Here is a 21,815-nt window from a genome sequence, read left to right as displayed (position 1 = left end):
TCATACATGGATGGGAATTTTATTTATTTAGTACTGGCAGTTTTTCATGAATAGTGTTTAATCTCAATCAGTTCAGTTCAATTAATACAATTAAATATAACTTCATCCGAATTTACGTTATTAGTCACCACTATAGAAAAAGGCAACACAACAAATAGGTAAGTCAAAAGTATTCGTATAAAAGATTTATATATTTTCTCATCTTATCCTTAACTTGACTTTCAAAACTCGTTCTGTAGTTCACAAATCATACGTCTGTGACTATTTACTCTGCACAAAATTACGCGTTCATAATTCATTTAGTTACAACACTTCTTCTACCCTCAATCACACTTGGAATAAAAACCTCGTTATCTACAAAAGTAACTTAGCAATTTAGTATAGTTTTCAAGATGACATACGGACAGACAAACAGACGGCTTATAATAATATTGTTACGGTTAACAGGTGTAACGTGCGTGAACCACAAGAGCATGACAAATTAACACCTATCAAAACGAAATCAAGAGTAGGGCCGACTCTAGGTAGGGCCAGCAACGTAATGTAGAGATGGTGTTGTATATTATTTTAATGATTAATTTTCTACAGCACATATATTTTTACGGTACATGGCATTAAGTTTCAAATAATAAGAGATGCAATTTTGAACCTACATTTTATATAGACACCCAAAAAACATATCAACATTACAATTATACCATCACCAAAACACACAAACAAACAATTAAATCTCTTCTTCTTCCGAGCCTTTTTCCCAAACTATGTTGGAGTCGGCTTCCAGTCTAACCGGATGTAGCTGAGTACCAGTGCTTTACAAGAAGCGACTGCCCTGCCTGACCTCCTCAACCCAGTTACCCGGGCAACCCAATACCCCTTGGTTAGACTGGTGTCAGACTTACTGGCTTCTGACCACCCGTAACGACTGCCAAGGATGTTCAATGACAGCCGGGACCTACAGTTTAACGTGCCATCCGAAACACAGTCATTGGTGTCTAATATATACTTAGAAACAAACAATTAAATCATCAACATAAAATCGCAAGCGTATTTGCCAAAACCCCTTCCTCATATCCAAAGACCCAGTAATAGTAAAATCGTGAAATAATTCATCTATCCATGTTTTGTCCCCCGTAGCCCCGTCGGTTCAGTTCCCGCGCCATTACACATTCGTCTCGCTCACTTATAAGTCTACCCGCACTTGTCTTTGTGAGAACCTTGTATCTTCAGCTATGGGAATTGGATGAAACTATGGGTTATCGGCTGGTGTTCTTTCTTCTTTAATTGGGTGAAGATTATTGTGGTCTGTTTAAGTAGGTTCTAATGTTTATGGAGAATTTAAAATTTTAATCTTTTGTTTTAATATTTGGTTTTATAATAATTATTTATGTTTACAGAATCATCTTTGACTTCACCTCAATAACATATACACTATCTATTCCAATTGTTCTTCTAGTTAATCTAATTTGATCTATCTTAAATCAAAACACTCTGCTCTAAATATATCTGATGCCACATGTTACGGATCAAAAGGTTTTCAAACGTCTGCCCATCACATTAATGTGGTATCAAATTAGTTTCACGTTCGTAGTACTACAGCCGTATGACAGCTGTGACGTGTGCCCGTCAAAATACAAGTTTATGCACTTCAGCGAACATATCTACTGACTCTATTCCAACTATGATATCTAGATTAGATGAATCATCTTTGATAAATTGCGCGATTATAAAATTATGCTCAACTAATTGCTCTTCATCATCATTTACTTCAATTAGTACAAATTATTTTCGTATATTAATTAATTGTATTGCAGATCTAATCAGTAATCAACGCTAATTCAGAAATTGTATAAATGAATCTACTTCCAATTTCTTCATGTTTAACTATGGCAGTTATTCATAAGGAAGTATCCCATAAACCGCCGTCAATCCACCATTACGGCATGTCATCAGTGCGCGGCTCAACAAATGCACCTGTTAACCCTGCCTCAGAATCCCATAAACCCCATAGATTCCCACGAGGTCGCCGGCGAGCCGCATCGATAATGGTGGTCACGCCAAATGACAGGCCGCCTCGTCTTTCACACGATACAAATAACATGTCTACCTCACCGACGGCACTTCCACAGTAAAATATAACTCAAGTATCTACAGTAAGTAGTTGCAGGAAGTAACCTTCTAATATTACAAACGTGTCAAACACTAAGCGATCGAGTTATTGATGAAGATTTGATAGCATGTCTCCAAGACAATCTAGTGTGAAATGTAGTCGACATTGCAGATATTAATATTAGTACCGTTACAGGAAACGCGTACAGTTCGCTGTTGAGCCCCGGGAACATTTAAATATGTAGATTTAGAAGCTCTCCCCCATAAGCAGTATCTGGAGATGTTTATAGCATAGTGTACACGGATTCGTTACAATTTATTGCAATTCTCAGCAGCCGCGCTGCGTGCCATTTAAAGTTCAGTGTTTTTGTGTGCGTTAATTTGCTGATTAACTCATCTCCGACGTCTGTAAATCACATAAATAACGAAGCTTCGTAGGTTCACTTGTACTCATGTAATCACAATCTGAACAAAAATATCGTATTCCGATTAATGCAACCTTTATGAGCGATAATTTTGATTTAAAGTGCAACCGTTAGTGCGGAAATTGGTCCTGCAGCACAAGATTTAATGTCTGTAAGTGTGCGTGTATTCAGTATTTAATGGATTTTGCTGCAATGTTCCTTGCTATAGATGATTTCTGGAACGGCTTCTAAAGATTGTAATATCGACACGTTTCAGTGCAGCGGTTTACGATATAATTTATATTGATGAATGTTATGAAATGATGTATTTTAAGAAGTGCACGAGGCTCCTGCGTCTACGCATTAACGAGATTAACTGTCGATCCTCTTTCAATAGATTTCCAGCTACCTTGAGGTTCGCAATACCTACTAGTGAACGTCCGACTCCATTCAAATCACCAGATTATAATACTTGTCAACAAATTCACTAGTATAAATTGATTTTTATTAAAAACATAGAATGGGCATTACATAAAAATTAACTAGTCATAATAATAACTAACCACACATGTTTGAATTTGAATCCGGCATGCTATCCGATTATAAATCAAAATAAAATCGATTTAAATATAACGACGGCTTTAATCATCGAAATATGAAGCGATTAATATGCTAATTGCATTTCCAGATTATAAACGAGATATATGATTGGAGACGGACTGACAACGGTGACAGCCATTTCGACTGCGAGCCTTTCGCGACTCCAAACTTGTCATGAGCATTCAATTTATTTGCTTGGTTAAACTTTAAATTGGTCCACTGTAAATTCAGCTTTATTATATTCTCTTGTGGTTGGTTTTCTTTTGTTTGTGTTCCGATATGGGCTGCCCTAAAAAGATGAACGCGAGCACGAAATTAATTAAGTCATGTAGTAAGGGAATCGATCTGTAGCTTCGAGTTACACGGTTCATATCGAGATCACTCGGTCCGAGTGTGCCGAAGCCGATTCTTTGCATATTAGGTCATTAACCTTGACGTGTTAAAATGTATTTTTATATCAATGATAACATTTATAATTATAATAATTGTGAGCAATATTATCTCCATTGTACAATTTAGAACGCTTATTTAAAAATTAAGTTTTTCTATATGGGCCATTTGTTGTTATTCCTTTTATATTAAAAATATGATATATAATTACTCAAAAGTGATCCAACCTTTATGGATGCTGTTGATTGGGCCAATTATTGGTGATTAGTGGCGGTGCGGCGATTATTGGAACGATCCCTACATGTGCGCACGCTGTGACATCACCGGCTAATCTGATGATCTTGATACTTGCATATTGTAATTAAAACGCAATTATGATATTTAAACCACAGCAGTTTTAACAATATATGAGTAAATAACCACAAAACGTTTCTGTGAAAAGAGGGAACTATATTATTGATGATGTAAAAATGATTCATGCAAAATAAATATATATGTGTCTAATACGATAGCTCAGAAAATTGCCTGAATTAATTTGTTTTAGTGAAAAATTAAAACTTAAAAAACAGAAAGAGGACATAAATATTTTTTTTTTTATATTTTACAATGTCAGCAGCGACAATTTAATTCTAAACAAAAACATGAAAATATTGCGGAATCGTACCTTTACATACAGTATCGCGTATAAGTCCCGATTATTTATAAACATATGAAAATTTTGAACCCTGAAAGTTCTAATTTCGAGATGCGCACGATTCGACGTTCGATACGGACGGAGCCACGCTGCGTGATTTACTTTATGTTGACGTGGATGCTACGGCGTCGAGGCTTTAATTATTGTGATGTCATACAGAGATAGAATATTTTTATTGATAGATAGAAAGTTGATAAAGATATTGAGGAAATTAATGAAGCTATAAATGCTGTTTAAGGCAATTAAAATATAATTTAGTTAAAAGCGTATCTTATTAAGTTAAACAGTTGCCCCAAAAAAATTTACTCAAATTTAGTTTTTTATTTGTCTAAATTCGACTTTTTTTTTATTATAAATTGATGAGGCTTCAATATCTGTTACCGCAACATTAAAACCTCGTAATCTTTCACCACTAACACGTATACACAAAAAAAAATAACCAAGCAACATTTTAGCTACCCTCTAAAAATCCTGCAACATTTTACCGTCTCTAACATCGTGTACAATGTCCCGTACTTGCGCGTACGCATCCACCTGCATCTCTGTCGATCCCGAACCACTAGATAAACGGATGACTACGTCGCGACTCGGCTTTGTTCGTTTTGTACGCGATTGGAATCTCGGGAATTTTCACAAAGTTTATTCCCGTGTTGGCGGATAAATCTTGAGATGTTTTGTGCTTGTGCAATTGTTTTTGTGGAGATGTATTGGAAAGGTTTCGGTTTGGGGGAAAATGTTATCAGTTGTGTTTTGTTTATGTGTGCTTAGAACGCTGCTTATGTTACAAGCACATAATTTAAGCCTACAGCCACAGAAGTACAGGCCTTTATTAATGAAAGCAAACTTTGAAACTCAAAAAATATATAGAGAATAATTTCCCCCAAAAACATGTAAAACATAAGACATAAGGGCCGCCTCATGCCTTATATTTTTCGCTATCATGGTTTCCAATCAATTTAGATTTACACAAGATAGCTTAAAAGTTAAAAATAATGCACAATAAACAGTTAGGCGCCACATAACATTAACTCGAATTCCCTTAAAACAAGTTCAACCAAAAATACTGTCTTCATATTTAGCGTCGCGATATATTTCCTCCGATTACTATCGCTTTGACAAGCGGGGCCTGGCTCAACAGTTAGTTTGTATTGAGAATCATTTAAACATGGGTTCCGTATTTTATAATTTAAAATTAATAATAGCCATTTACCTAATAATACTTTACATATGTACTCTGTAACAATGATGATGCTTCCCTTTAAGTAAAAGGCGAAAGATTCTTTTTACAAAATAATGTTTTTGTACATCATAAACAAGTACTCCAGTAGTTCATGTCTTAAAGAAAAAAATACTGCTACCAGAAACTCGCCATACTTAGTATATGATGACAGCGGTCATAAACGTACAAATAACTTTATTGTGTGAGAATAAATATAAGGATCCTAAATGACACATCATTTTGGACGACGCGGATCCCCAAATAAGACATTCCTTAATGGGCTCAAGTAGTGGCCAGTGTAGCGAGGCTCCTGTCAAATCGTAACTCCTCCTTGTACCCGAGTCTTGTATCTCTTCAGTGTTAATCACATAATTTCGGTAATAACTGACGTTTTAGTAGATTTACAACGCACATTACATTATATTAGCGGCTTAAAAGTGTAAAACCGTTGAAAGAAACATTAAAATGTGAGATTGTCATTACAGTAACTCACTTGATGACAGGGAAGGTACTACTTACGACTTTATTGTTACTTTTTAAAGTTCCACCGTGTAAAAATAAGTTCGAATTAATTAAAATTGGTCATTTATGCGTGTTAAAATTTATTAATTCTTTGAACGTTTGCAAATGGAATTTTTTTTTTTGTGTTAATCACTTGAATGATGCCGACGGACTAACTTGTGCTTACCTCATAAGGCAAGTTAACCATATCGATAATATACACCGCGACTACAGAAAAACAAATGGCGACTACATAGAAAAGAACTAAATACAATAGAAAAAAAACAAATGCGCCTCAAGTTTTGAAATATAGAACGCAGAGCCACGTAACGCATATGGAATAATATCGCAACAATTAATATCGTTTAATCGATACATACAAAACGATTTTATCGCATATGCAACCAATAACATGCCCCATGCTCTTCGAAATTAACAACTAAATGACTGATTGGAAAATGGCCGATCTCGGTCACGGCATATTAACAGTGAATTGGGTTTCTGTGGCGGATTTTCAGTTGCATTTCGTTTATGTCGAGCGATAAGAGCAACAATATTGGCTAGTTTTGTGCGCGAAGCGTGTGTATTTTTTAAATGCTTTTTTTATATTAATTTTGATTCGATTATTATTTTTTCTTTATTTTTTGTTTTTTTCGTAAATCTACAGCTTTTAAAGACTTAATATCTCATTTGTGATGACATTTTTCGTCTTAAGGATTCCTAATTCATCATTTGAAAGTCCAATGGAATTCCTGTTTTCCACACATTAAATCGATATTATTAGACTTCAAAACATATCCCCTTATTTCTCTTTATCTTTTATGCTTTGGTACATATCTAATAATATTCTATTTTCTATTTCAGATGAACCAAAAGTGCAAAGTATGTGGTGAACCGGCGGCCGGCTTCCACTTCGGCGCGTTTACGTGCGAAGGATGCAAGGTAAATATCTTCAACAATTAATATAACTTTCCTTTATAAGTGTGAAGTCCAAAATATAGGATAATGGGAATTTTGAAAGTAGCCTTGACCGATTACAGATTGCTTTAGGTGTATACTAAAGAAAGAAAGTAACAGTTTGTTAATAAATGTTTTGAGTAAGCCGTTCAAAATGTGTCATTGAAAAGGATTACTTCATTGAAAATCTGAGGTTATGGCTAGCTCTCCTCGAAATACAATAGGTACGTGCACAATATTTGCTCAGTATTCTAACAGTTGCATTTATATACAAAGAAAATTGACCTTGACAGTCACAGAATAAAATTATAAATTATATATTTTCGTATTGTACATGCTAAATAGGGAAAGTTAATTACTTCTCAAAAAGCTGTTTAACCGCTTAAAACACTACATTAGCGTCAAGTAATTAAAAATCTATGTAATCATTAACACAACAAGCACTTATTTTCTAAAGCAAAGGCATACGATTCGTTCTAATTATTAGGAAATGAAAACACTAAATCGGAAATGTAAATTTCGACAAACGTATCAAGGTTTATTGGTGTACACGGGCGGTTTTTAATCGCTACACTGTGTTATATATCATCATAGTATCATCTTTATTACTAAATCTAGCTTCGAAACTACTCTACGCAACCAAAAAATGTTGTTCAATGCGCTTGTCGGTAATCTAAATCGAAAAGAATTTTAATTATTATTGGATACCGTCTACCTTTTGCTAAGTTCCGATACTCTTCATCTACAAATAGAAATTCCAATTAAAAATTACATAACCACGTAAGTTCGTCATATCGATTATTTGTCAAAAAATAAATCTCAGAATGGAAATAAATTCTTGAGTACCTACCATCTGTACCCACCATCATTATACACTACACTTGTAAAACCGCACTGTCTCCAGAATACAAAATCGGGACCTTGAAACTTCAACCCGACCTCACAAAGGTTTGAAACCTGACCAGCAACCTATTACAACAACCAGAGGTCCACAACCTCCCATTTTATTAAACATGAACACAATTAAAACTTCTCGTCCACTATAAATGGCGATTTATAAACTTCGCGTGACTTCATTAAAATGACGATAAATCGATTGACACCTTATTCGAATATAATTAGTACAACCAACTTAATCGATATGGAACATCTGATTAATGTTTTATTCTAAATTCGTTGCCATCTTGAAAGATTGTGTGTTTTGGATATTGATTGGGTTTGAATAATTTTTGGATTTAGCAAATATACGTTAGTATTAACTGAAGGTTATCCACGATTATGTGCTTTAGAAAAATTAGGAAATAACACAAAAACGCGTTTAAACCGCTTCATCGTCCACAAAAAAATCGCAAATGTAAAAAAACACATTCCGTGATCGATTATTAATATCGATAATTGCTTTAATTCCGATTCTAACTCGATGCTTCCTCGGGTCGAACAACGTTCTTGCACCCAGATTAAAGAATTTTGAACCCAATGCTGCTCTAAATAAGTGCGTTATGAAGTGCATAATAACAAATCAATGTGTAGATATCGACAATGTCCGGGAGATGCACATCGATAATTCGATCAGCACGCATAATCATCCGTTATAGTTTTTTTGTTGATGCGTACTAAATGAGGTTGATTTTCAGCTGATTTCGCGTGTCTCACACAACTTTGTACTGTTAAACGTACACGAGCGAAAATTTCGCATCATGTAGCGTAAAATCTAAATAAATATTAATATCTGCTATTATGTCTTCGTTATCAGCTTCATACATATCATTTAGTAAACTGGGTATAACTCTGCTTACTCCATATGGCACTAAAAATAAATCATAATCGTAATATGGAACAAGTATGTTGTATAAAGTGCAAAACTCTAATGCAGCTACCTAAACAGTTAACAAAAAGCGTTAAACAGCGATTTGTTAAACCGATTTCGATTACCAACAAATCGTCTACATTTATTGTAACAAGGGCGAAGCGTACTAAACCCACTAGGCCATACAAACGACAATTTCCTCCTTGCGCAAGCACAATTTGTATGAATGCAAGTGGAACCGAACGACAATGGCTTGTGCAAGGGTGGAAACTGTCTCAGGATGTCTTCAGGTCACCGTCACAGTGTGGCCGTGAAGGTTATGTAAACTGCTTAGATTTGGGACTAACGAAAATTGAATAAGACAATATTCAATTGGTGGAGAATACTTTAAGTCCTAAGCTAGATTGAATATCATGATTTCATCACACTTTATCAGCTGTCTATCAAGTTCCATGAGTACATAACACTAAAGATTTATTTTCGTCTATAAACCCCTTTATTTGTTTCACAAAGAACTAAAAATATACAACGACTTAAATCTATTTAAAAAATACCCCAGTCATTTACCTAAAAAGCCTTTAAAACTATTTAATTAAAACATAAAAAAGCCTATTTTATCCCTTAAGCTCAGTAGTTAGTGGTGATCGTTAGCGGGCGGTCGTCAATTTGTCTCGTGTCGTGTAATTAAATGTGGCATGCGCGCGCGCACCGTTTGTATGTAAATACGTCGCACGCGACTCGAACCCACGGACACTGTGCTTGATTGTTCGGCTCGTTGCTTGATAGATTTATTTCTTTTTTGCTTTGGCTACTTGCTGATACTTGAAGAGCAAGTTTTGTTAATATTTTTAATGAAAACTGCAGCATAGTCTTTTTAAATGAGAGAATAATGTTCATACTTCATGGGCCAAATTGAAAGAAAATAGTCACCGAATAAAACAGCAGGCACTGCAATGAACTATATCATAAGTTATATAACCAAACAAAATTAAGTACTGCAATAATACAAAATCTCATTTAAATACCAACAGAACTAATTTTCAGTACTATTCTATCAATTTCACGGACAAATGTCTAACCTAGATCAGAGTATTGCGAAGTATTTTCAAAATGGATTCAGAATCAGTTTCGATATTTCGTCGGCCATTTTCCGGCTTGTGAACTTAAGTGGAGTGTGGCAACACCATAGACCTTTTGGTTGCTCGGTTGCTTGGATGGTTATCTGCTGGTTGGAGGGTAATGGGCCGTGGTTATTTGGGTCGGTACCTGTGAATTGGTTGTTTGTATTCTGTATTGTGAAGATGGAATTAGTATATGTAGAGTTAAGCGGTAGATATAAATTGGCACATGTAAGACTCTTCTTAATAACCCTGATACATAAACACTATATTTGTTTCATATTTGAGGGGATTCCCAACATCTTTTATCTTGGCAAGTTGACAACTTCATACCCCTCCTTATTTCTCCAATAAACTTGAAGAAACTTATCTCTATGAAGCGATAATCTATCGTTCGCCTCGGTCAAGACCTCTGTTCACCTCACAAAGCCAGCCGTAATGATACCGTACTCCGTCCAAGAGTTACGCAATAATTGGAGCAGCGCCACTAAGCCGGGTTCACACGTTTTTACCGAGGACAGACGATCAACATCAATCACGGCTGCCATTAACTGGCCGTCTGAACCCACCGCTACTCGTAACTATACTGTTGATATCTTTTTTAGTTCAACTTCTGTCCGGCGTCAATTGCGAACGAATTGTAGTTCTAGGTTTTCAATTTGTTAGTGGTTCAGGGAATAAGTCTATTGGTGAAGACTGCTGCAATTATAAATAGCTACATGTTGTTTCTTCTGAATTACGGTTGAAGAATAATATAAAACCGCAGGATTTTAACCTACATATCTTCACCTACAGACATGCAAAAAACCCAAGAACAAATAAGGTGACATTAAAATGACAGATGACAATCATGACAGTTCACCTCCACAGATAATGCAACGTAATTGTCAAACAGAACAAGGTTGTCAGTGTCAAATGGTCATCCAATAAACGTTCCAATTCGCACGGCCGCTCGTCATCGGGGCGAAACGAATTATTTTCAGATTTGGAGCACATTTAAATTGCGGTACAGCACGCGATCGGGAAACACTGGCGGAAAAGATATTTGGCGGTTAGGACGCGTGTATAGTGAAGCACTAGTTTATGTAGAGTAGTGTGATGTAATAATTGTTTGAGATTTCGTAATATTTAGGTAAACGATACTTTGGGAGAAAATAGATAGAAATCTCAACTTAAGTGTATTTTAAAATTACAAGAATGTCTTCCAAATCATGATATGAATTAACATCGTAGATCATCAGTGGTCTTTTGTACCGAGAAGTTAATAAAAAAAAATTTCACATTTTAGATGCACAACATTTTTGACAATATTTTTGTCAAAACCCAACCAATATAGACACAACCTAATCGACTACTCAGTTACATTTCGAAACCCGTTCAGTAATAAATCATCGCTTCTAATTTGCTTTTAAAGGTTTTTCTAGAATTATCTGTGTGTGTAATCGTATTGTACGGAGACAATTGGCCTCTCGCCACGAAGTCGCCATGAAAGGCACCGCACTCGTAATTTGTCAAGAAACCTTAACGCGAAAAGAATAAACCTCAATAGCCTTGGCGGCTAATTAATCCGGCTATTTTAATTGGCTTTAAGGCTTCTATATGTTTAATTATATTTTAAACGATAATGACCTATATTGAGTTAATTAGTTTTCAATTAGATGCCCAGTAAGTGCCACTGGTTAAGCTTTAATTAGCAACGTTTAGAACGGGATCTGTGAAAAAATATTACTTGAGAGGAAGTTTTATGTATGGTAAATCGCGAGTCATTAATGTAACTAAATGCCACTTGAGTATGTATGCTATTTCTGGATGCATTACAGTCATTATTGGCTTCATTTGCTTCATTTCGAGACCTAAGACATCAGCTATACCTTATTTATACAAAACAGCGATTCAGACATTATTAAAAAACAACGGAACTATTTAAATAATCTCATTATCAATATTTGTTTTGCATACAACCTTGCAGCGACAAGGTATCAATTAAAAACGAGATCAATAAAACGGTTCATTTGACGAAACGGCCGTCATAGTAGCGACACACCGCCTATTCACTTTGCAATACAATTCACGGGGTGAATCGATTCGTCTCGACTCCGCAGCGCCCGCAATCGATTCAAATTTGCACTTACTCACTTTTGCGTGTACGGTCTTGTTTTATTTGTATCGATTGGGGACGATTAGTTACGCGAATTTGAATTTTAAATCATTAATTTCTAGTCGACAATTGATTGGCGGGCCGGTTAATGATTGTCATTGTTTTAGAGAGGTCTCATGTCGAAATTGTCAACGGACGCAACGCAGTTGGCACACCGATCAACTTATTGGAGCATGGCAATAATTCTTATTCCCGTCACGAAATCTGCAGCGGCGTCCGTCGGACATGTTGTACGATTAGTATTGTTGCATAATTTATACGATTGTGCCGGGTTCAAGGATCTATTGTTAATAGCATCAGCCATTGCGTAACTCCTAACGTAAATTGATAGGTCAGTAATTAAATGTTAACAGGTGAATTTATACCGGTCAGCTAAGTTCACACATCCTATTTATTTTGCGCTGGCAACATTTATATCTTTCGGACAATGAATGCTCAATTGGAATTCTGATAAATGTATCATCATCGTCGGCATCAAATGTTCCAATTTCGAATGTGAACGTCGATTTCCCCGAAGAGCAAATCACGAGCGGTATCGATTCAAATTAAACGAATAATCGATTGTATTTGAATGTCAGAGCCAATCAAAACATCGCGGCGCGGTGCAGGTCAGTGCTTCCGAACGCAAACGCGAGATGACACGCGCTCGCGTTTTGAGCCATCATTACTTTGCCATCGAAAAAACCCTGCGGCGATCAATTTTAAGGCTTGTCAGGTTGAAATAAGGCTGGTTATTGATGATCTTTGGATTGAAGGAGTGCAAAATGATATTGGTACGGGTCACCACAGTAGGAGAAAGGTCAAAATTGGATGTTGTTAATGTTATCTGTTCCGTTCTCACGCTTGTTTCGCGTGCGTGATGCTGCCAACGGTTCATTTGGAAAGTCCACACGAGGTCTTCACTCGATTTGTCACACTTATCGATAAAAATCGCATCAAAAATCGATATAACAAAAATTATTCATGTGTTAAATTATAATTTGCATTGTGATGAGACGGTAGTTTATTTCATGGTTTTCCTTGACTGTCTAACAATGGGTGGATCATTTTTGACGACCATTTAGTCTCTTACAAGATTTATATTGATACATAAATCACTTGTACTTTTTACACGTTTGACCAATGGCTGTCCTTATAGTATCGATACACAAACGATTAAACCCCGCACTACAATATACCAGTAGCGTTAAGCGTTATGCATTATGCTACGTTAAACCCATAACCCGAATATGTAATAAATATCAAAATTCATCTCAGCATACTTCCTCACGACAGTTTACAGCCATAACCCCCTAGACTCGTATCATGGGCCGCCATTTAGCTACAATCGCCATACAAAGTAACCCCCATAAACTTGTGGGGTCCATCACCCATTAATACTCTATAAAGCAGTACAAAGTTATGGCGCCACATTTTGTTGCAATGATGTTTAAAGCCCTACTTTACGTATATAGGTCCATATATCTCGTGTTATGGCTATTATACTATAAATTTTCGCGGCACTCAGCCGTTTGAGAAAATTTTATATCGTTATACATGTTAATAGCTTAGTAAAACACCCACGAAGGGAAATATTGGTTGTAGCTTGGTTTTGTTTTATGGTTTTTGGGCAAATTCTACCGTTTATTATATTATGTGCGAATAACATGACATTTTGACACTAACAATTGATTTAGTGCTAAGATTTTTTTCTTACCTGCTATGCTTGTTTTTAATATGTTTTATTTATATAGCAGGACTGTTAAAGGGTTAAAGAGCATGATATAAAGAACCTAATCTGTTATTACACTATTAAATCTTATCACAACTTAATGGCCTAGCCTATAAATAATAAGATAACTATAAAAATGTTACTACTAAACGGTCCTATACAAACTAATACTCGCTAACATACACAAAAAAAAAACAAAATCCACTCAAATAACTGTATTGTCAACCGACTTCCCAAAAAGGAGGAGATTCTCAATTCGATTGTTTGATTGTTTTGTTTTTTTTTTTTTTTAAATCTCATTTCAATAAATACCAACTATTACAATTGCAGTTACACCTTTCTACCTTTTCCCCCTCGATCATAGAAACAAGAGCCATAAAGGTCGCTACACATTGCACGATATATCACCTGGATTTATCTGTGCAGACCCATCGTGTAGATTCAGCTATCGTGTGTTTGACAAATCGATGCAGGTTTACATAAACTCAGATCTTATTACAAAGCTGTATGTTGTAGTTATATAATTTTGTCAGAAGGAAGAGATTTTTTTTTTTCATATGAATAAATTAAAAAAAATATTGAGTAAACCAAAAGTACAGTGATACCGATTTTTTTGTGCAGTTGATACCTGTACATTTTCAAGGAAAAATAGCAATTTTGTACTAACTAAGAGGACTGAATACTGCACAAAAAAATCCATAGTAGGTATGGTCTGACCGTTTTTTGGTGCAGTTGACAGTGGCTGCACAAGCAACGTGCAATGTTATCACTCGCTAGAAAACTGCACATAGGACGTGTTGTCAGTATATCTAAAGCACGGCCTTGCTTTTCAAGACATCAATATATCATATCGTCTGTATCTCCAATAATTATTTATTGATTTACAGAACACAATCGCATAAAATTTAGCGGATCGTCCATTGCAGTCTTAGAACAATAAAAATGTAATTTATTGACCTATTAAACAAAACAATAGGACAGCCTTGAGAACAACTAATATGTTGCTTCTAGTTAATAATGAACTTATAGTCATAAATATAAATAGTCGTATTAGTACACAATAAATTCATTAATGTTGCTTTATATTATTTTGAACTTATCTCTAGTGCAAGGTATATTCGATATTTTGCAATATAATAGGCGAGTGTTCCAGATTGATAATTAACATTTGCTAGAAATATTAAATTAGCTAGAAGATTGAGAAATCTCCTATTTTTTAACTTTTACAAACAAACCTGTGATCACAGATACTAACTCTGTGATTCACTATTAGAACAACTAACGCCATCTAGTAATATCCATTGACATCTTCCAATAAGAATATTTTACAAATTCATTTAATTAAATGAAACCTAATTTTAAATATTTATCTACGTAAAGTTTTCAAAAATAGAATAATTATGTCTTTCTACAATACACTTTCTAAAAAAAGCTGTCTTATAACAAAAATAAAAAATATATATTACTCGGTATTTCTCATCGAAATAATTTTAAAAACCTTCACAAAAACAATAGTATCGAGTTTAGCCGGCGCGTTGCCTAGCAACGGATAATTTATTGTTCTCTTACGTTCACCTCTCGCCAGCGACTCGCAGGCGCATCCTTTATGACCGCGAGCTAGTGCATAGTGCACAATTGCGGACCGACAAATAAAAATATTATATAGCTTTTCGTTGAAGAGAATATCTGTAGCAGTTCTTTTGTTAGAAAGGGCTATTTTTGTTCTTACACGGCTATGGTCTGGTCATTGTTTTCAAAATAATCTGCAGTAACTTCAAACTATGAACTTCTTCGAGTGCTGAGAATACAGCTTTTAGCACTTAAAGTTATTTATGCCAATTTCATCGCAAGCACATTTACAATTTCCCATGAAAATCCTTCTACCATTTTCCCCCCAAAATCACTCTAAATTAGCCATATTCCAAATTCAAAATCCACACCAAACTCATCGGTACCCATCCTAAGCTCCCACCTGCAGACCGGCGCGCGCGCAGGTCATAGGTGGCCGCGGCCAGGTCGCTCGTAACTCCGCCAGTCGCCCAGCGCCGCCCGCAACTCTTGCGCAACACACAATTTATGCACATACTGATTATTAACTACTCGTACTGAGACTGTCACATGCATTTATGTTTCCAGTGGCAATAGTTTTGGCATTTTTGATAATGAGATTATATTTTAGTGCTAAAAGCAATGCTAGTTTTCTTTACATCTGATATTGTGTAGGTAGGTATCTTTCTCTCTCAGCCAATAGACATTCACTGCTGGAAAAAGGTTCGCAAATTAAATAGCATCTACTCCATTATAATAAGTCATTTAACCTGGCATAAACCAGATGACATGAAATAAAGAGCAATTACAGTACCATTGAATATTTTATTGACACCATTAAAAAAATCATCGCCTTAATTGCGTCCCGTGCAATTTTATTAGATATTATATCGTAATTGAATGAGTTCAGAAGGCATTAAAATTAATGAATGCTATTTTGGAGTGGCGCAAAATCATCGATAGGACTATTAAACTTAATCATTCTTATTTAACTGGCAACGTTCACTCTTTGTTTAACTGGCAACAATGGTCCTTCATTAGATCAGTGTTGCCAATAAAAAAAATATTTGAAACAGTTCTAAGCTTACCTGTACACAACATATGATGCAATTAAAATAACGCATGCGATGGGCGACGCTTTTATCTTCGTAATTAATTTAAATATCATATTGAATGATTGCGCGACACTTATTTAATTAAGAACTTTATTCGTTTAAATGTTGCCAGCTTATCGAGTCGTGGGCGACTGTCCTTTCTGGATATAAATCACTGCGAATGTGTAAGGATATATTGTAATAGTATATGGACGATAATGTGCAAGCATTTATAAGGTAAAGCTTCTGTAGAGTTTTGTATAATATTGACTTTAGAATATTGTAAAAAAATAATGTATTTACTTTTATTTTTTTATTTTTGGGCACTAAGAAAATATAAATATGTGTTGGAAGTGTCAGAGCTCTAAATTTATAAAATAAACGCCACCTTGTACAACAATACACTACAGCACACTTATAAGTATTTATTATTATCTTTTCTTTTAAATTAGCGATGTCATCACCAAAATAACGCTTTTTAACCCAAAGCAGAATCATCCTTATCGGCATATACATAAAGGTGAATGTCTCTTGTGATGGTGGTATGTAGAATATCGCCACGCATGCGCAGTATAATTCCCGTCACGTACACAGCACGTTCAAAGATGGCATTGTTTCAGTTTAAATTCTTCATCTATGACGTGATCCTGCAATTGGTCAATTGTAGGGTCACCATCATTTCAAATTTTCAAAAAAAAATGTACATTCATATTTTTTGTAATTTTTCCAATCAGTTCCAAGGTTTTTAGGTCAAAAGATACCTCTAAATTTTCATAGTAAAATGTTTCAAACGTAATATTTCATAACAAATTACATTACTTTAAATACTTAGTTCTTAGCATATTCAACTGTCAATTTTTCAGTGTGAGAATGTCCTCTTTCGAAATGACAAGGCCAGCTCGCATATTACGCGAGGATTTAAACACGAAACTTAATGCTGAAAATACATTATTTACGAGTACTTACTGATGCATTTAGGTAAAGTAACTGATTTTGAAATTGTCGCGTCTGTTTTTAGACATTTGATGTAGCTACAAATGAACTTATGTAGGTAGGTATCATACCATGGGTATCTTTTGTAGTTAGGATTGTTTATATGTCACATAAACTAAGTAATTCGAATGATACTAATAGTTTTGTTATTCTAAATCACTTTTTCTCCTTCACTTTTTCCGCCGTTAATTTCGGGAATGTCTCCAAAAATATCACTTACATGGCGACACTATCAGGTAGCCCGTTGATTGTCATTCAAGCGGCGATGTGGCGTTTTGCAAGCATTTTGGTAATGTTAACGCGTGTTCGTTTAGTTAACGCTCGTTTTTCATGTTACTGTGCACGTAAATGTAGTATTTGTGTTAGACAGTGTAATGTCATGTTAGGTTGTTATACGATTAGTTGGATGGGATCGGGTTTTGAGAGTGAAGGAACAGGGAGTGCACCTGTGTCTCCGCAAAAGCTTGTGCACTACAATATGTCCTTTGCAGCTTTCTGGCTTCCTTATATGAGAACAGCAGCCGTGGCTATAAGCGAAAATAAACATTTTAAATACTGGCTAGTAGATCGTCTAGAATTATCTAGGTTAGCGTATTCAGCTTTTTAACTTACCATTTCAATTACCAGCAATAAGCTAAAAGCGAAACCTAAATCAACATCCAACAAACAATGAAAACATAATCATTACAACAAACTCAGCACTTAAAATCAAAACAGTATCAAGTACATTAAAACGATAGCAATCAAACAAATCGAGCACTTTACCAATCTAATACCCATCAGAAACTTCCAAAACAATAGCCAACACTTACGTAAGAAAATCGCCAAAAAATCAAGGTCGAATGAAAACAAAACCATAGTTAAATGTGTGTAGCAGACCGGCACCGAACCCGCGGCCCGTAGGAAGTGACGTCTTAACCCGTGAACACGACATTTGTAGGCTGAGTTTTCACTATCGGAGCTACGCGGTTCGGTGGGCGCTAAGCGGCCGTGTAACCGCGCCTTTAGGTCAAACTGGAGTACTCAATTGTTCTGATAGTGAGACTTGACAACTCATTTATTGGGACTATTTTGTTATGTAAGAGACATTGCTTAAAATGTAAAGCTTTTCAGATACTGTTTTTGAACATGTCCTAACTGTCCACACTCAATACAATACAATAAATATGTTAGACTATGCGCAAGAGAAAGGCTCCCTCAAAGTTCCATGTAGAAAACCATTTACAACATGCAAAAGTAGATCCTTCGATCTCATAAGGGTATGCACACAAAACTAAATAACCATAAAAACGTCATAAAGCACATAAGTGTCCCATACACTCACCCAGGAAAACACACATAAGATCCACACATTCCACCATTAACGAGCATCATATACCGCCATATTTATTAATAACGATGTCGTTTTAATTAGCAAACTAACCTAGGACCAACCTACGACCTCCCATTTTGAATTTTATTCGCAACATGCAACATAATTCTTGGACATCATATCAATTTTGCATATTCAATTGAGTACTATGCATATGCAAGCAACCGGTAGCTCCCGGTTTGCCGATTAAATTTAATTAAATAAAGCAATTGCTTCTCAGTTGACAGTTATTTACGCACGGTTAATTAACGATATGACAAACAATTGGTTAATTGTCGTTAATTATTATGTTGGGTGTGAAGTGTGATGTTGCTTCGTAAAGAGTTGATGATTACTGTAATCGGTTGGGATTTCTTGGAGGAACTATTATTATCTGAACCTCGCCTTCTAGTCAGTTTTAGAAATATTACCACTTTATCTAATATACTAGATGGGCTTTAAGTTAATTATACACATAGTATCACCTATATTACCCTCTCAAAGTGTACAAGTGATATTTTGCTAAGCAAAAACTAACGAGTTATTTCTCTTTCCTTCCAGTCATTCTTCGGGCGGTCGTACAACAACCTGAACTCCATAACGGAGTGCAAGAACAACGGCGAGTGCGTGATCAACAAGAAGAACCGCACGGCGTGCAAGGCGTGCCGCCTGCGCAAGTGCCTCATGGTGGGCATGTCCAAGTCCGGCTCGCGCTACGGCCGCCGCTCCAACTGGTTCAAGATCCACTGCCTCCTGCAGGAGCAGCAGCAGGCGGCGCAGTCGCAGTCCCCGCCCCGCGTGCCCCCCTCGCCGCACCCGCTCGCGCCGCCCTTCCCACCTCACCTCTTCCCCGGTCTAGCACGACCAAGAACAAAAGAAGAACTCGCGCTCCTCGGCTTAGATGACTACAAGCCACCTTGCTCCGCGTCCCCCGACTCACACAAAAGTGGGTCTTCACCAAAATTAGACGAAAAATCTCGACTCACACAATCGCGACCGCCAGATAGACCGCTGACACCGCCACGAGATAATTTCGTTCCCCTCCACCTCGCCAATATAGCCTCCTTGCCCCACTTCCCCCACTCGCCCTTCTTACCACCGCCGCCGTTCAGCCCGTTCGCCCACAACCACCCGCTGCTGTTCCCCCCGGGCTTCCACCCGATATACTCAAGACATCTGCTAGACCACGCAGCCTTACGGCAAGCTGCTGAGAACAATAATGACGTCAGAATCGATGACCACAATGAGCGGACTGAGTCATCGAAACGCTTCTTCCTGGATGAGATCTTAAAACAACAGCGATCTACCCAGCCGACTCCTCAAGAGGACGTCATTTCTGAAGCGGAGTTTGTTCCCACGCCACCGGCTGAGAGGAGAACCTCTGAATCTCCGTTGCAGGAGAATCCTATGGACTTGTCAGTGAAATCAGACGGTAGGTCGAGTTCGGCTCGACGGAGATCAGACGACAGTGAAGTTATAGTGCCAGACAACGAGGACGGCGAGTCGGGCAGCGGCGCGGGCTCCGCCAGCGAGGAGGAGGACGTCTCCTACTCGCAGATCAAGAGGATCAAGCTGCACCCGCTCGACCTCACCACCAAAGTGTGACGTCACCCGCGCCCGTGACGTCATCTAGCGCCCTACTATAGACTGTATTAAACGTCAGTGAAAGAATTCAAGGCCAGTAGAGGAATGTGATTTTTGTTTAAGCTCAAACACTCGAGTTGTTTGATTTGTTATCGCTTGAAAGAGTCTATCCAAATACGTATCATAAGTAAAGTTAGTTAATACAATGTTATTGGTACTTAACGAGCCCGGTTTAAGGTTATGTACAAAATGAATGTAAATAAATAAATTATTCTTTGTAAAGTGTAAGTTAGGTTACTATAGATAATGATTTATATTTTGGAAAATGGAAACAGCCGGGTGTTGCAACATTCCATTTTGAAAATAATCTTATATATATTTTTGTATAAAAGTTTGAATATAATTTATTTCTAGTAGAATTTCGAAGTGTTGTTTGTGGTTGTAAAGTGTTAACTTCGGGTGCATTGTGAAGCCTTTTATATTTCTAAGTCTTCGTATTTCTATCTGTAGCTAAGTTCTATTATTTAATCACGACTGTCGGCTGTACTTTTATATTGATTTTGTAAAACTCTTATTATCTCTTTTCGATTTCGGAGTGTTATTTTGTTTGAAATTCTGTTTCTTTTTTCATTTCTATGTTAAAAAGAGATGGTAAGAGCTAAAGAATATACTCGATTGTTACACAAACATTCCTATTTTTGCTCAATATTGTTGATGTAAACTGTCATACATTCCATTTACTCAGCGTAGTGAAATTATCCTCACATTCATACTCAAATGTAATACTTTGACAAACGTGTTTTTTTGTAAATATAAATATAGGTAGAGTGTTTTTTTTATTTCGTAAACAAATGTTTGTAATGAATACATTCCACGGAGACGTACAAAATAAACTATTCATGCACTCGACTTTGGTTTTCCTTTATACATCTTTCCTAATTGTATACTAGAAACTTTCATAAGATACCTACAGTACTACAATATGGTGCAGCTACAAATAGCATACAAGTGTAGGGTTCGATTCCCTCAACAAACAAATAAACCAGATATAGTTATTTATGACTCCAGTATATGCTTAATAGACAGTAAGACAATACTTTGAAATAATCAAACGTTAATTAGCCCTACTTAAAAGCCGGAAGACGCTGGATGCAGGTCGCTTCCAACAGGTATCTGTGGAGATCAAAGGGGGAGGCCTATGTTCAGCAGTGGACGTTCTATGGCTGAGATGATGATGATGATGATGATGATGATGAAAAGCCATGTTTAAGCTGTACTTAAAATTGAGTGTCGATTCAATATTCGGCACTTGTTAAACAACAACTGTGTTTTTATACTGAAGACGATAAATTGGCTCATCAAACTGACCAATAGCATATCTTTACTTGCTTTACAAAAGCGGTTTCTATTCTTTTATTTGACTTTGATCCTTGATAATAAAAACGACAGAATTCAAGGTGTGGTCTACAAACAATCAATTCAGTAATAAATCTAGAGATTTGAAGAATAAAACTAGACAAAATATCTGATATTTTGAATAAATAACACAGAAATAATGACCCTATCACGATGCACAAGAA

The 21,815-nt window shown here is 36.3% G+C and overlaps 1 protein-coding gene across 3 annotated transcripts in view; it reads left to right on the top strand.

The window, feature by feature from the left end:
• LOC110375992 (knirps-related protein) overlaps window positions 1–21,144 on the top strand; it is a 63,795-nt gene extending 42,651 nt beyond the window's left edge. For all 3 annotated transcript variants that reach the window (XM_064036969.1, XM_064036968.1, XM_021334308.3), the window contains 2 exons: window positions 6,779–6,856; window positions 19,213–21,144. In XM_064036969.1, the coding sequence (XP_063893039.1) occupies window positions 6,779–6,856; window positions 19,213–20,256 (1,122 nt within the window). In that variant the 3' untranslated portion in view covers window positions 20,257–21,144. The remainder of the gene's footprint in view (window positions 1–6,778; window positions 6,857–19,212) is intronic.
• Window positions 21,145–21,815: the final 671 nt, after the last annotated feature.

Source organism: Helicoverpa armigera, chromosome 11 (assembly GCF_030705265.1).
Source record: "Helicoverpa armigera isolate CAAS_96S chromosome 11, ASM3070526v1, whole genome shotgun sequence".
NCBI classification, from domain to species: Eukaryota; Metazoa; Arthropoda; class Insecta; order Lepidoptera; family Noctuidae; genus Helicoverpa; species Helicoverpa armigera.
Note: the sequence above shows the minus strand (reverse complement) of the source record. Positions and strands in the feature narration are given on the sequence as shown.